The sequence below is a fragment of the Periplaneta americana genome, chromosome 15 (genome assembly GCF_040183065.1).
Source record: "Periplaneta americana isolate PAMFEO1 chromosome 15, P.americana_PAMFEO1_priV1, whole genome shotgun sequence".
In the NCBI taxonomy this organism is placed as follows: domain Eukaryota; kingdom Metazoa; phylum Arthropoda; class Insecta; order Blattodea; family Blattidae; genus Periplaneta; species Periplaneta americana.
This window is the reverse complement of record NC_091131.1, coordinates 51439978-51457711: the sequence shown is the minus strand read 5'-3', so window position 1 is coordinate 51457711 and position 17734 is coordinate 51439978. Positions and strand designations below refer to the sequence as shown.

The following is a 17734-nucleotide window of genomic DNA, read 5'->3' as shown; positions in this document are numbered from 1 at the left end:
AAAAAATCATGAGGACAGGAACAAATTGACCATCCCCCCTACAGCCCGGATTTGGCTCCGAGTGACTTTCATCTCTTCCTGCACCTAAAGAAGTTCCTCGGTGGTCAACGTTTTGATGGCGACGACACCCAAAATCTCATCTCGAAATTTGGCTGGGAACAAATTGACCATCCCCCCTACAGCCCGGATTTGGCTCCGAGTGACTTTCATCTCTTCCTGTACCTCAAGAAGTTCCTCTGTGGTCAACGTTTTGATGGCGACGAAGTGAAAACAGCAGTGCGGGAGTGGTTCGCATTGCAGGCGGGCGAATTCTACAATGAGGGGATAGAAAGACTTGTGCCACGACTCGATAAATGCCTCAATAATGGTGGAGATTATGTTGAGAAGTAATTGAAGTGTGGGAAATACAATGCAACAAAAATAGTTTGTAAATATCTTCCCGTTTACTTACTACACCCTTTTGGAACTTACTTTAAGAACACGCCTCGTACTTAACTGTTCGCCTCTGGCTGTATAAGACCAGTTAAGTTGTATGATATAGCACTCAAATAGCGTTTAACGTCAACGTTGTTTCATACTCATTGTACCTCCTTACTACGTTTTCTATTCTTCTTTGGTTAGCAACATATGTTCTGTTTATAGGAAGCTTATTGTTTACGTGGTCTGCTTGGATTTGGGTATCATAATTTCGTTCTCGTATTGTTCTTCTGTAATGTGCTGCAGACACCTCCAGATACTAACGTGGTTTGGACTCTACCATGGAATGTTTCTACTGCGTTATTAATTCTTTGGTGCCGTGAAATGTCTGTAAATACACGTCCCAAACTGCGGGTGGATACCTCGGGAAACAGCTTTTCTGCTTCTTTGAGCACGTCTGCCCTCCACATTTATAATTTATAGTCAGCTAGTTCATCGATGTCGTCGTGTAACAAGTCAAATGTGGCTTCGAAGTCTTGAATGTATTCATCTTTTACCAAAATGTTTATTTTTGAAACGAATTATTTGAGCCATTATATTAGTTAAAATTGTAACAGAAATCCTACTGTTCCTAACGTGCTTATCAGTGGTTGTAATGCAGCACAGTGAACAATTTTGGACATTTTCCTTCATGGACATTAAACAGTGGACATTCTTCTGATTGGACATTTGTGTCCGCGGACATTTTTCCATGGGCATTTTACACTGGACATTTTTGTATATGGACATATTTTCCTCTGGACGATTTGGAATGGACATTTGAACGTTGGTCTCGTGAATTACATTGAAAGTAAAAAAGACGCTTTTTATTAATAAAATTGAATAGAAACAAGTTTATGTGTATGAAATATGTGGTAATATATGAGGAAATCTTTTGTAGAAAAGAGTGGGTATGAAAATTATACGACAAGATACTAAGTTAAGCAAACGTGCCGTATTTGCTGCATACTTCTTTTACATAACTCAAATATACACCGCTTATTGCAATTTTCATTGTAGGAAAACGTTAACTCATGTATGCATAGGACTGTTGACAACTCGTGAAAGATAATATTAGAAGCATATTCTAACACTGTTTCAGTCATTGTCAATAGAGAGGTCTCGCAACCCATCTGTCTGTAATTTGTTAACACTATCGTGACGTCATTAGTATCACAGCCAATAATATAATCGATATCCATACTTTATGGCAGTGGTTACCAAAAACGGGTTTGAAGCGCAACCTAAGCGAGACGTCAGTTTGGGACCCCTCCTCACTACCATACCAATTCTTGACTTCATTCCAAAAACACAAATTCCTGTAAAATTATAAACAACTATAATTTTACTCAACATCAGTGGATACCAACCGAAATACAACTTTAAACAATAGCCTTTTGAGTATATTCCGGAAGAAACGCAAAACAATTACGACAATCACAGTCGCGACCCCCACTTTGGGAACCACTGTCCTATTGGAATAAGTGATGCGGCTGTTCAAAATCAGATAACGCAAATCTTAACGTTGTGGTGAAACTATGGCTTCTCATCTGAGATTTAATACTGCCGATGACATTTGCCTTCTTAGAGAATATTAGCCGTTACTAGCTACGAAGACAGCTCGAAATGGACATTAATAGGCCTCCAATAAAACCTACTAGAAGGTGCACAAAAATTATTCAGTGACAACTGTGAAAGAGTATCTCTAATATTTGCTTCAGTCATGGAAAATGGAAATAAAGGGAATATTCGCAAATAATTAGAGCTCATGTGAATATTTACATTTATTTCTGTGTGTAATCAATCACAAATTTGATTATATTTAATAGCCATTTTATAAAACAATATTTCCGAAACACTCAATTTTGCAATATTATAACCTAACATTTTATCACAATGTGACTCTTTTATCTTTAGATTAGACACAGAGAAACAGTAAAGAGAGAGAGGACACCTACTTCCACACAAAGCCACAATATTTAGAATTTCTTTCATTTTCTTATTAACGGGAAACATATACAACGACGACGACTTAAAATTAACAGTAAACAAATGAGCTCGACAAACAAATTTACCGAACGTACAAACGTTATTGCGAAATCTCTTAAATGAAGGAAATGTTGCGTTAAATACTGAATTATAATAATTTAAAACAGTTCTTCGCAAATAGGTTACGAAACCATGTATGAAAAGAATGTATGTGGTTAATGTACAACGCAAACTCAGTGATGACGATTATCATGATGATGATGATGATGATGATGATGATGATGATATGATGATGATGATGATGATGATATACTTAACCACGACAAACTCCTTGGAAACTTACCATGTGCGCTGTACTGTATCTTTCGGATAGAATTATTTCTTTAACATGCATCACAGCTATTTTAGGTACTGTATATACATGTGCGCCTGACGGATCGTGTTATGCAGCACATTCTACACTATAGCCGGAGAAGTTTCATTCCTCAATAGCAAGGCGAACCTCACGTAGTTCAAGTCCGACTCGTAAATTTCTGCAAACAGTTGCTGACCAGATAAAGTGTGACTGAACTTAAAAAAAAAAACTTGAATTTCGGGACTTGAAAGTGATGTTAATCCATACCCGTTAAACTCTTCACAAAATTAAATTGCGCAACACATGACTAAAATGGTGGCTTGCCGTTAAGGAATTCAGAGGCCGAGATAGTCGGAAAAATGTAAGTCGTACTGAAGTGAAGAGAATACAAATTCGAACTTATATATTGTAAAAAAAAATATATATTAAAAAATACTCTTTGAAAGACTAATATAGTTTTAGTCACTGTCAATGAAGATAATATTATTTTAATATTAGGCTGGTGTGAAAGAGCTTAATACAAATTAATTACAAAATTATGTATGTGATAAATATATCGTCGTTGTTCCTGCAATAACTCCTATGTGCAAAATATGAAATTTTTCAGTAAGCTTTAAGAAGAAAAAACACATTTATTCTTCTGTAGCAGTAGTGCGTAGGAGAATGTGGATTCTTACATTTTCGAAAGAAAGAAATATAATTACATATTATAGGAGATTTTATTATTTGCTGTATCACTATTTAAGTTATTTAATAGAGCAAAAATCTGAAAATCGATAAATATGTCACATAGGAGTTATTGCCGGAACAACTAATATATATTATTAATACACAACGTACAGTAATAATAATAATAATAATAATAATAATAATAATAATAACAATAATAATAAGATTAACAATAGAGTGATGATTTCTCATTTGTGGCGTCATTTGTTTCCCTTAGTTTCGCTAATACATAACACAGTACTCAAAAAAAAACCATGACCAACTCCTTGGAAATGTCCGAAGTTTGCTGGACTGTGCATTATTGATAGAGTTCTTTAACATGCATCACAACTACATATTTAACATACATGTGCGCCCGACGGATCATGTTATGCAGCACACCCTACAACGCAGCCGGAGAAGTTGCATTCCTCAATAGCAAGGCGAACTTCATCTAGAGTTCCAAGTCTAACTGGCTCGTAAATTTCCGCAAACAGTTGCTAGCCAGATAAATTGTGAGACTGGAACTTGGAAAATAAAAGGGCGTTGAATTTCAGGACTTGAAAGTGATGTCAGTCTGTAACCTCCATCACGCTAATTCCTTCATAAAGTGAAATATCTAACGGAATGACTAAAAAGGGTTGCTTGCCATTCACGAATTTACAGGCCGAGATAGTTGAAAGAATATAAGTCGTACTCAGTGAAGAGAACCAAAATTCGAACTTGTACAGCTATTACTGTATTTAAAAAATAAGCCACCCTTAGAAAAAATTAAACCAGTTATGTGGGTATCACTTCATGAACGCATGCATACACAGTACATAGCTACATATATTAAAGTAAATTAAATCATGTTTTATTTAACGACGTTCGCAACTGGCGAGGTTAGCGTCGCCGGTGTGCCGGAATTTTGTCCCGCAGGAGTTCTTTTACATGCTGAAATGAGCCTGCCGCATTTAAAAACACTTAAATGCCATCGACCTGGGACGGTATCGATCCCGCAACCTCGGGTACAGAAGGCCAGCATTCTACCGACTACGCCACCCAGGCCGAATACATACACACATACATACATACATATATACATACATACATACATACATACATACATACATACATACATACATACATACATACATACATGTCTATACCAATGGAGTAACGGTTAGCGCGTCTGGCCGCGAAACCAGGTGGCCCGAGTTCCATTCCCGGTCGGGGCAAGTTACCTGGTTGAGGTTTATCCGGGGTTTTCCCTCAACCCAATATGAGCAAATGCTGGGTAACTTTCGGCGCTGGACCCCGGACTCATGTCACCGGCATTATCACCTTCATCTCATTCAGACGCTAAATAACCTAAGATGTTAATACAGCGTCGTAAAACAACCTATTTTAAAAAGTGCATACATACATACATACATACATACATACATACATACATACATACATACATACATACATACATACATACATACATACATACATACATACATACATACATACATACATACATACATACATACATACATATACGAACATTAGCCTAATAAGTATATTTTGTGTTTCGTCGAAAGTAGATTGTTTTAGAGGGGGAAATTATTATAATCTCATTATTAAGTATTCTAAGACTTAAGAAATGTTAATCTTGCTTGGTAAAATGCAAATAAAGCGCAGTAATATTTTTAAAATATGTCTCGTGATCGGAAAATGCTATTTCACTGATGTAATATTACAGGTCAGCCGAGTAGCGCAGTTAGTAGAACAACTGGCTACGGACTGGAAGGTCTCGGGTTCAATACACCATATTTGCGGTATATTTGTCGTTGCTAAATTATCCATAACCGCCTCGAGAGCCACTCAACCTCCTATGAAATTAATTGCCGGCTTTTTCCTTGGGATAAAAGGCCGACTACATCAACTCAATATGATTCCGGACTACGAAAACATTGAGCTCTATCTCGATACCTCATAGGCCTATGTGTTCATGAATTTAAAAAAAACACGCACTATATATAATTGTACAAAAAGTGTTTTCAAGTCAGGAGTGGTCAATCATTTCTGTGCTTCGCTTTAAATTCCTGGCAGTTACTTTTCGCCATCCACTGTAGAAATTTATTGTGACGTCTTTTCTTACTGAAAAGTATGTTGCATTGTGTTAATACACATTTAGCGCTTCACAATGCATCCACTGTTTTCGCGCTTCATTTGGAGATACTTTTTTAATTGGTTGTTTTACGACGCTTTATCAACTGTTGAGGTTATCTAGCGTCTGGATGAGATGAGGGTGATAATGTCAGCGAAAGGAGTCTAGAGTTCAACGCCGAATGTTACTCAGCATTTGCTCTTAATGGGTGGAGGAAAAACCCCGGAAAACCCTCAACCAGGTAACTTGTCCGAACTTGGATATGAACCCGGGTCCACTCGTCACACGGTCAGGCATGCCAACCCCACAGCTGTGGACTACCTTTTTATTAAACAATGTCCATTACATATTACTAATGACCATGGTATCGATTTAAAGAATAAGAAATAAGTATAGTGATTATTTGCCATTCTGGATCATTCATGCTTTACATAAATGTATATCATAATATTAATATTTTCTACTTAAATCGTCTTTGCTGGGTAACATCGTCCTATTTGTGTACAGGCAGGTTATGGCTTTGGCTCTGACTGAAGTCAGGAGAGCACAGAATTGCGTTTTCAGCTCTTGCGCGTGGCACCCCTGCTTCTTTGAGTCAATGACACTATTGATCCCGCGCCACGCTAGTCAGTTGTCACCGCCGTAGTGTGCTGCTCACTTGCTCGCCAGCAAGCTTCCCGCTCCATTAATTCCATGCTTCTCTTAATCGGAGATTACTGCTAAGGGATGGTTCCGCAGATATTGTCAACTTCATGAAGTCAGGTTATGTCTATCCGTGTGCATGTAGGTTAATCTGTATTCATTATTGTTAGCTTTTGTATAACAATCTCCCTATCTGACATGTGCCTCACATTTAGAGCCGCTCCTACCGTAGTTAACCCTTAAATTGGCAAAACTTCATTTCTCACACTAGTTTATTAAACCGTGTCGGACTGTAAAGAAAACAACTATCGCAATGTCCATATTTTATATGTTGTGCAATATTATAGTATTTTGAAATTTTAATTTTCCTACTAATTTTTTTCTATTATTCTATTAAAACTAGTGGCTTGTGCAGCAAATGCTGCTAACGAAGTTCATTAGACGTTCAAATAAACATTTTTCAGATTTATTTTCAATGAAGAATACCAGACATTCTTAAAGTTATTTGCTTCCATAATAATGAAACATACTCTCAGTATTTGTTCCATAATAATGAAACATACTCTCAGTATTTACTGAAGAGAACCACGCATATAAATATCTACATCACACCGCCATTAAATATATGAAAAAGATCCAACCCCACTTGATTAACAACTATAAAAATATTTGATTTTTAATAATATTATTATCTTACGTAATTTTTATAGCTTTCAGTAACATATACTATATATACTATATAGCCGCCACTCAGTAAAATATAGAAATCAAAATCTAATTTAAGTTATTCTCTACATCTACTTATATAACCCCAAAACGTTTTACTTTCATATCATCAATATAACATTAATATGTATAATTAATGAAAAATAGTCACGTCATGGCATTAACTACAATAATATTTCATTTCTGATGGTAATAATGTCATCAAACCACCTCAAGTTTTGTAGTTTTCAATATCCAATACACAGCTGTACCCAGAAAATTACACACCACAGAATCGAACCTGTAAATTATTTTTAGTAAGTTAAGTTTTTAATAATCAATTTAATTTGAGCTCTAAATGTCAGCCACCGCCGTCTGGACGCTAGGCGAAGGGATCTAGACGGCGGTGACGTCAGCATTCTTGCAGATCATGGCCTTCGTGTAATATTGTTTACTGTAGTGTGTGTTTTACTTTTGATCAGTTCCCTAGATATCATATGAAAATTTTATTGGGGGATTTCAACGCTAAAGTAGGACGGGAGGATATTTTTAGACCAACTATTGGAAAAGAGAGCCTACACGCAATTAGTAGTGACAATGGAGTTAGATTAGTCAACTTTGCCACATCGAAAAATTTAATTGTCAAAAGTACAACATTCCCCCATAAGGATATATATAAATATACTTGGACTTCTCCAGATGGATTGACACACAACCAAATAGATCACGTCTTGATAGATAAACGGAGACATACTAGTATAGTAGATATTCGAACTTTCAGAGGTGCAGACTGTAATTCTGACCATTATTTGGTGATTGGAGAATTAAGAGAAAGATTATCAGTAGCCAAGCGAGTAGAGCAACAAGTTAATATTACTAAATTCAATATTTTGAAATTAAAGGACGAGGAAGCTAAGCAAAATTATCAGGTCGAAATTTCGAATAGGTTTGCCACTTTAGAAAGTTCCGACGAAGTTGAGAAAGAATTAGATGTTAATAGCGTGTGGGAAAATATCAGAGATAGTATCAAAATTGCAGCTGAGCAGAGCATAGGTTATTATGAAACTAAGAAAAAGAAACCGTGGTTTGATGAAGATTGTTGCATGGTAGTAGAAAGAAGGAAACAGGCAAAATTGAAATTCTTACAGGATCCAGTTGAGGAGAATAGAGATAATTATTTCAATGAAAGACGGGAAGCAAGTCGTACACTTAGGAATAAAAAGAGAGGTTACTTGAAGGAAAAACTGAATGAGGTAGAAACAAATAGTAAGAATAAAAACATTCGAGATTTATATAAGGGTATAAAGGAATTTAAGAACGGATATCAGTCAAGGGTAAACGTGATCAAGGATGAGAATGGTGACTTGCTTGCAGACTCTTCATCAATCCTAAACAGATGGAAAAACTATTTTGCGCAACTACTAAATGTACATAGGCCAAATAGAAATGATCGGGACGATATTGAAATACAAACTGCTGAGCCATTTATACCCGAACCCACGATTTCAGAAGTCGAAATTGCGATAGAAAATCTGAAAAAGTACAAGTCTCCAGGTATCGATCAAATTCCAGCAGAATTAATACAAGAGGGTGGAAGTGCATTATATAGCGAAATTTATAAACTTGTACTTGCTATTTGGGAAAAGGAAATTGTACCAGAACAATGGAAGGAGTCCATAATTGTACCTATTTTTAAAAAGGGGGACAAAACGAACTGTGGTAACTTTCGACGAATATCACTTTTGTTGACGTCGTACAAAATTTTGTCCAATATTCTTTTGAGGAGATTAACTCCGTACGTAGATGAAATTATTGGGGATCATCAGTGCGGTTTTCGGCGTAATAGATCGACTATTGATCAGATTTTTTGTATTCGGCAGATAATGGAGAAAAAATGGGAGTATAAGGGTACAGTACATCAGTTATTCATAGATTTCAAAAAGGCATATGACTCGGTTAAGAGGGAAGTATTATATGATATTCTTATTGAATTTGGTATTCCCAAGAAACTAGTTCGATTAATTAAAATGTGTCTCAGTGAAACATACAGCAGAGTCCGTATAGGTCAGTTTCTATCTGATCCTTTTCCAATTCACTGCGGGCTAAAGCAGGGAGATGCACTATCACCTTTACTTTTTAACTTCGCTTTAGAATATGCCATTAGGAAAGTTCAGGATAACAGGCAGGGTTTGGAATTGAACGGGCTACATCAGCTTCTTGTCTATGCAGATGACGTGAATATGTTAGGAGAAAATACACAAACGGTTAGGGAAAACACGGAAATTTTACTTGAAGCAAGTAAAGCGATCGGTTTGGAAGTAAATCCCGAAAAGACAAAGTATATGATTATGTCTCGTGACGGGAATATTGTACGAAATGGAAATATAAATATTGGAGATTTATCCTTCGAAGAGGTGGAAAAATTCAAATATCTTGGAGCAACAGTAACAAATGTAAATGACACTCGGGAGGAAATTAAACGCAGAATAAATATGGGAAATGCCTGTTATTATTCGGTTGAGAAGCTCTTATCATCCAGTCTGCTGTCCAAAAATCTGAAAGTTAGAATTTATAAAACAGTTATATTACCGGTTGTTCTATATGGCTGTGAAACTTGGACTCTCACTCTGAGAGAGGAACATAGGTTAAGGGTGTTTGAGAATAAGGTGCTTAGGAAAATATTTGGGGCTAAGCGGGATGAAGTTACAGGAGAATGGAGAAAGTTACACAACACAGAACTGCACGCATTGTATTCTTCACCTGACATAATTAGGAACTTGAAATCCAGACGTTTGAGATGGGCAGGGCATGTAGCACGTATGGGCGAATCCAGAAATGCATATAGAGTGTTAGTTGGGAGACCGGAGGGAAAAAGACCTTTAGGGAGGCCGAGACGTAGATGGGAGGATAATATTAAAATGGATTTGAGGGAGGTGGGGTATGATGATAGAGACTGGATTAATCTTGCACAGGATAGGGACCGCTGGCGGGCTTATGTGAGGGCGGCAATGAACCTTCGGGTTCCTTAAAAGCCATTTGTAAGTAGTGTGTGTTTTGTTTTATTCTGAAATGCAATTAGCTAGTTCTCAAAACTGACGACAGATGGATTTTGGAAAATAGGAAAATTATGTTGAAAAATTGACATTTCACTGAAAACTGCTAGTTTTCTGAAAAACTTTGAGTTCCAAGCTTCAAAATGAGGAGTCATTTATTAAAATCCGTTCAGCCGTTTTCCCGTAGGATTACCAGTTCAAATTATATAGATTATAGCATATAGCCTATTAACCTGTTGTATCCTATAGGATACATTGCCAATTTAAGGATTAAGTGAATAAAATTTACAGAGTCATTGTCTGTGCCTTTATACACCTGAAGTGACTTCCCAGCTGGCAGCCTGGATGGTATCATGAATCCAATGCTGACACACAGACCATCCTGCTTCAGCCCTGACAGAGCCAGGTCACGTTCCCAGACCAGTACCTGTTAATTCTATAATGTCAAATTTCTGTTGGCTGATTTTTGGACACAATTCAAACTTTACATTTAGGCCTACATGGAAATGCTGACACAAAACAACTATAGAATGACACATACCGATCACCAATAAAATTGTAATATTTAAAAGCCCCCAGTGAAAACCACAATACAAAACAATTACAATTTGAAATATTGGAAAGACAATATTATCTTTTTAGTGGAAAGACATCATTAGTCCCTCTTAAATCTAAATTTCTTTTCACTTTTTGGTTCAGAAATGATACTAGGTTTGTGCTTAAGATACTGAACAATTTCAGACTTGACTTACTTGCAGTTTTGTTTTAGTCGAGGTACTACTGATATGTGTCCCGCGCCGTGGCGTCGTGGTCTAAGGCATCCTGCCTAGGACTCGCGCTACGGAATGCGTGCTGGTTCGAATCCCCATGGGGGAAGAAATTTTCTCATGAAATTTCGGCCAGTGTATGGGACCGGTGCCCACCCAGCATCGTGATGCATTTGGGGAGCTATGATAGGTAGCGAAAATTCGGTTTTGCAAACCAGCTATAATGGCTGGGGGGGGATCATCGTGCTAACCACACAATACGTCCATTCTGGTTGGATGATCGTCCACCTCTGTTTCGGCATATGGACGTGAGGCTAGCAGCCGGCTGGTCTGTCTTGGCCCTTCAAAGGGCTGTAGCGCCATGGATTTACTTATTTACTTACTACTGATATGTACGTCTTTTATCAGTCAGTACATCTCACTTGACGATATGTGTCAGAGAAAGAGCAATATTGTTTGTATACACCTAAAATCTGATTAGTGTAATATGTTACTAGTCAGCGATGTATGCAATGGAGGAGAAAAGAACTGGCCACTTTACTCCATTATCTCCCTGCTAATTTGTCTCATGAATTGTGCCTTATGTCACTAATGAGGTTCAAATCTGTCTTCAGACAGTTGACTAAACAACAACATATTTTCAGAATTTTTCTCTCATCTTTCAAGATTTGATCGAATAAAGTGGAAATTATTTCACAGAAGGCATTAGATCCTGGAATTGGTATGATTTCAGTAATTCATACTATGTTGGCGATTTCTGAAAAAAAAAAAAATTCATTCCATATTTTGTCCACAAACCGTTCATCAGAATCAATATATTCCTACATACTTCTTAAGACAAAGTTTATCGTATTACTTCTGCATCTAGCTCGTCTAGACAGCATGAAATCTCAATTCCTGGACGTTTCGGCATCCAGGATAGGACATAATTGCTACCTGGCCGAAAAGTTCTTTTTCTGATCTCTTCAGACGAAACCTGGACAGCTGACATGAGATTGTATAATTGTGTATCAATAAATGCACTTCATTCACTCATTCATTCATTCATTCATTCATTCATTCATTCATTCATTCATTCATTCATTCATTCATTCTATGACAAAAATTAAACAATCTTGCACTGCCTTGCGAATCTCAAATCACGCTTAAAGATTCAAGCGGTTGAGATGCTAGTTCTTGTCAACAGGAAATCTATTACAGAAAACTGATGTATTTAGGTTTCAAGTCATGTGGTGTGAATGTTTACAAAACTAAGAATAAGAATGTTAATCTATTTATAAACATTTATTTATTTATAAGTAATGCAGTACAAATGACAGTTTATAATACACAACGCGCTAAATCTAAGGTACATTTAGTAAGGTACAGTGTGTTTCTTTGCTCGCCAGGACAAACCGTGGGTGTTCGCACACCTTCTGCAGCTGCAGCGACGCCTGGGCAAGGAGAACTTTCCGCTCATCGAGCAGACCTTCTACCCCAACTATCGAGAGATGGTGAGTGCCATCATCTTATTTCCCACTACTGCCAACGTTTAAAGAATAAATCACAAATAAATTCTGATTTAAAGCTCTTGAATTTTTTTAATGTGACTGCACAAATTTCTTGTGCATAAAATTATATGCAGTTTATTTCGAAATTCGTTTATTATTTCTAAAATAAGCATAATATGAAAATCTAATAAATCCAACGTATTTTAAATGTAATAGTACAATTTCAAGCAAAGTTCTGCTGTAACATTATTTATTAATAAGGAAATCTGTTTACGAAATAGATCGTTTAAAATAATCGAGATTATCAGCCTTATAAATGAGGGGTTCACAACCAGAGTGGACCAAGTCCTTCTGGAATAATTTTGAGAAATTGAGGCTTAAAGTTCCTGGCTCATGTTTGGCAACCTTCACCTTCCATAGGAAATGCTGCCCTCTGTGGAGTAACAAATGAGTTAAGGACTTGGTTTGTTATGGCAATGAATAAATCTAAGTTTTCTTCATCCGAGATTGTATTAATCCACAAACTGACCACTGGTGGACTCGGTCCACTCTGGTTGTGAGACACTCAAATAGAATCTAAGCCTCAAAGAAAAATGTAATATATTTTCCGTGGTATACACGAACACATGAAGTATTTTACTTAATCTAAGAAAACATACACATATTTCTCTGTTGCCAACGTTGTGACAAATTTATACCACATATTTCATTTCTCGGTTACTCTGTTGGCTCACTTTTTTGCTTATCTTTGCAGAAGTTAAAAAATATGTTTTAAAAATGTAACAATGTGTATTCATATACACTGGATTTCGATAAAGAAACTTACAATACAGTAAAATAGGGTTCTTTTTTCAGGCAAATATACAAACAGTTGCCAATCAACGAAGTTTTATACAACGGAAATCGTTAATTGAGATTGAAGTAAGATAATATAAAGGACTGTAACGCAAAAGTTAAGCAGTGATACATAAAACTGATATATTTTTATTAAAATCATTTATAGTTGTATTATTCTTTAAGTAAATAGAACAAACGTGATTTATTCTTCAAATATTGACAGCTGGAAGCATGTATAACTTCTTTATTGTAGCATCTGATTCTAATTAGTTTTACAGAAATGTTATTTTTTAAATAATTTGTCATACCTCTTTTGATATTTAGATTTACAGAAATATAAGAATTTAAATACCTACTTTAAATTTGGAAAGCCAGATTCGAAAATTTTATTGTGTTTCTCAATGTATCCAAATATTAAGACACTGTAATAAAGTACTCAAACGGAAAAACCACGCGTCAAATTGCCACAGCTAACTACAATTCTTCTTCGAGACCCCGACCGCAGTAAAATAAATAAAAAGACATTAGCTGTCAATATTTTCGACCGGCAATGTCGAAAATACATCCCATCGGACCACGTTAAAGCAGCCTATTCTTCCCATACTGTTCACAAGTATTATAAAACCGTTGTAAGGAATTATACTGCAATGAAGTTAGAAATTCAGTTATGATAAAATGTAGCTACTTCTATCCAGCAATTTTATAGCCTTGCCTATTGCTTTCAATAATATTTAAGTAGGAATCTTAAACATAATATTATAAATTAATTATATTAAAAAGTATACAGATAGAATCCTATCGAAATAACCATTTTATTTCACAAATTTTACAACCTTCAGGTTATTTAGGGGAGAGTTGGGTAGTATCGGACATCGGGTAATATTGGACAGTGATGTTTCTTTCATCTATCACCAGACGGTAGTACCTAAGTGACATGGTTACGTTTCCGTATGCGATAATTGAACACTGCTACTACCATCTGGTAGTAGATGAAAGAAACATCACTGTACTATCATCTGGTTATAGATTAAAGAAACATTACTGTCTGATATTACCCGATGTCCGATACTACTCAACTCTCCCAAAAAATTCCATTTTATTAAACTGTATCTGTTTAGGTACCACAGTTTACGTTTTGTTCAATCTTCCATGTTATTAAGTATTACCAAAGAACCATTACAATGTAGAATTTCAGTATCCTACAAATGTCCAAATAAATTTTGATTATATTTGATATATTTTTTAAGTATTTGCAGTGATACCACATGTTTTGTGAACAGTATGGGTTCGAATCTCAGCCACGCTCCGACATACAAGGAAAATGTCAGGTTCTTGGTCTTCAGTTCTTAAGGTTCCCTCCTCAACTTCTCGTCCCTGAGTCTTCGTTGCATCTTGGTACACTCGTTGAACTTCCTGTCCGTGGACCAGATGCATCCACCGTGTGGGGACCGCATGCATATCCCGTGCTTGGCCTGGCAGTCCGTCACATTGCCCTCCCACTGGCACCCATTGGTCGGCTTCTCTTCCTTGGGGCATTGCTTCCACCACGGGCACGACATTATCTGAAACACGACAAGCAATAATGTTTAAGAGTTACAATGGATGGGTTGTGGAGTAGCTTTCTAGCATTAAAACGTGTTTAACGACAATGAGTGTAGGATACGTGCTCTCATATAATATATAGTGTTATTAACTGTATCACATTTTATTGATTAACGTTTTCGGCATGATATGCCATCATCAGATCATAAGAAGCTATCACTTTATACATGCTTAATATTGGTACAACAGAGGTTAAATGCAGTATATTCAAATAACAATAATCATGATTACACTAGCTATATAGGCGATGCTCGTTGGTTGAATATGTCCTAATTCAGCTGTTAGATTGGACAATGTGTGAATATCATTATACCATAATATATTAAAATTGCATACAAGAACAACAAATTGAATAAAACTATAAAAAACCATTGACACTTGATATAAATTCTTCAGAAGGTAACCACGTAATATATCTTCCTTCTGAAGAATTTATATCAAGTATCAATGGTTTTTATAGTTTTATTCAATTTATTGTTCTTGCATTCAATTTTAATATATTATGGTATAATGATATTCACACATTGTCCAATCTAACAGCTGAATTAGGACATATCCAACCAACGAGCATTGCCTATATAGCTAGGGTAGCCATGATTATTGTTATTTGAATATACTGCATTTAACCTCTGTTGTAACAATATTAAGCATGTATAAAGTGATAGCTTCTTATGATCTGATGATGGCATATCATGCCGAAATCGTTAATCAATAAAATGCAATGCAGTTAATAACAGTATATATTATATGATAAGCAAATAGACGGTCCCACTTATCCTACACTCATTGTACTTCTACTTATCGGTCAGTACCACCTTTCAAAATGAAAAGTGTTTAACGACGCTTTCAACTTCAGCTTCGAAATTCAACGTGGGCGATAAATGGCCGATAATTTTGGCTGCAGATACAGAACAAAACCGAGACTAGTTGAGAAGGAACAACGAATTAGTTGTCAAACGGGAACAACCAAACAGATTGGAGAAGTGGTGGAATGAGAATAAGAAAATGAAGTTCTCGGCGACAATCTCCTTTTGCAGACACTTCTCCCAACCAAAGACAAATGGGTTGTGGGCTAGGTTTCCTCTGAGGATTTAGATTACCTCGTCATTTCTATTTCATTATCGTATTTGCATAGGCTGTGAAGTTGGAAAGGGGTGCTAACCAATAATAACAGGCGTGTAGGTAGGAATTATTGTTCTCACCTCACACTGACAGTTCTGACGATACAGAAGTCGGAAGCCCTTCTTCTGACGCACAGTGAGTTGGTTCCAAGGCGTTATGTAGTTGCAGAGGGAGACCCTTGCCTTGCCCGCGACCACTTTGCCCGTGATGAGGTACGTCTTCTCGGGCGTGAGGTTCACCCCGCACAGAGAGGACGACCCGGCTGTCAGGATCCTGCCGGACTTGAGCAGTATGCTCGCCTTCTCGGACAGCTGAGGAACATAAACCCACATTAGGAATCAAGGAGGAAATACATGTGACGCTGTTTGGTTAAACACATTGGGTCGAATTCCGTTCACAACAGTGATGTTTCTGTTGTCTAAGAAATTGTCCTAAAACGAAGTTTTTAAATATGGACTTCATGCTCTACAAGGATTTGATAAAATTTGGTGGGAGGATAACGGACGGATGGATGGGCGAATGGATGGTTAGATGGATGGATGGATGGATGGGTAGATGAATTGGAGGATAGATGGGTGTATGTGTGTGGGATGGATGAACGGACGGATAGATGACTGAATGGGTTGGAAAACTGATGTATGGACGGATGGGTGGAGGGAAGGATAGATGACTGGATGGGTGGATAAATTGATGGATGGAAGGGTGGATGGATGGACGGATAGATGACTGAATGGGTGGGTAAATTGATGGATGGAAGGGTGGATGCATGGACAGATGGGTGGGTGAGTTGGTGGATGGATGGATGGATGGATGGATGGATGGAAGGGTGGATGGATGGACGGATAGATGACTGAATGGGTGGGTAAATTGATGGATGGAAGGGTGGATGCATGGACAGATGGGTGGGTGAGTTGGTGGATAGATGGATGGAAGGATGGATGGATGGACGGATAGATGACTGAATGGGTGGGTAAATTGATGGATGGAAGGGTGGATGCATGGACAGATGGGTGAGTGAGTTGGTGGATGGATGGATGGACGGACGGATGGGTGGGTAGATGGATGCATGGATGGATAGATGGACGGAAGGATGGATGGATGGGTGGATGCATGGATGGATGGAAGGATAGGTGGATGGGTGAGTGAGTGAGTGAGTGAGTGAGTGAGTGAGTGAGTGAGTGAGTGAGTGAGTGAGTGAGTGAGTGAGTGAGTGAGTGAGTGAGTGAGTGAGTGGATAGATGGATGGGTGGGTAGATGAATTGGAGGATGGATGGATAGATAACTGAATGGGTGGGTAAATTGATGATGGACGGATGGGTGGAGGGAAGGATAAATTGATGGATGGAAGGGTGGATGGATGAACAGAGGGTGGGTGAGTTGATGGATGGATGGACAGATGGGTGGATAGATGGATGGATGGGTGGGTGAGTGGATGGATCAACGGATGGATGGATGGATGGATGGACAGATGGATGGATGGATGGACGGAAGGATGGATGGAAGGGTATGTGGGTGGGTGGATGGACGGATGGATTGATGGATGGATGGATGGATGGATGGATGGATGGGTGGATGGATGATGTGTATATGGATGCACACATTTCAGCGTGATGGATGGATAGATGGATGGATGGGTAGGTGAATGGATGGATCAACGGATGGATGGATGAATGGACGGAAGGATGGATGGAAGGGTATATGGGTGGATGGATGGATGGATGGTTGGATGGATGAGTGGATGGATGATGTGTATATGGATGCACACATTTCAGCGTGTGTTATATAGCTACATTTTAATCCATACACGCATTATGTATTAATCTACTATTGTATATCACAACTTAGTTCAGTTAAATATGGTATGTTGC

General features: G+C 37.5%; 1 protein-coding gene across 2 annotated transcripts in view; it reads right to left on the bottom strand.

Moving 5' to 3' along the window:
• Window positions 1-12084: 12084 nt before the first annotated feature.
• The window catches only part of Timp (Tissue inhibitor of metalloproteases), a 234691-nt gene continuing 229041 nt past the window's right edge, over window positions 12085-17734 (bottom strand). For both annotated transcript variants that reach the window (XM_069847201.1, XM_069847202.1), the window contains 2 exons: window positions 15947-16177; window positions 12085-14704 (listed from right to left, as the gene is read on the bottom strand). In XM_069847201.1, coding sequence (XP_069703302.1) covers window positions 14489-14704; window positions 15947-16177 — 447 coding nt within the window. In that variant the 3' untranslated portion in view covers window positions 12085-14488. The remainder of the gene's footprint in view (window positions 14705-15946; window positions 16178-17734) is intronic.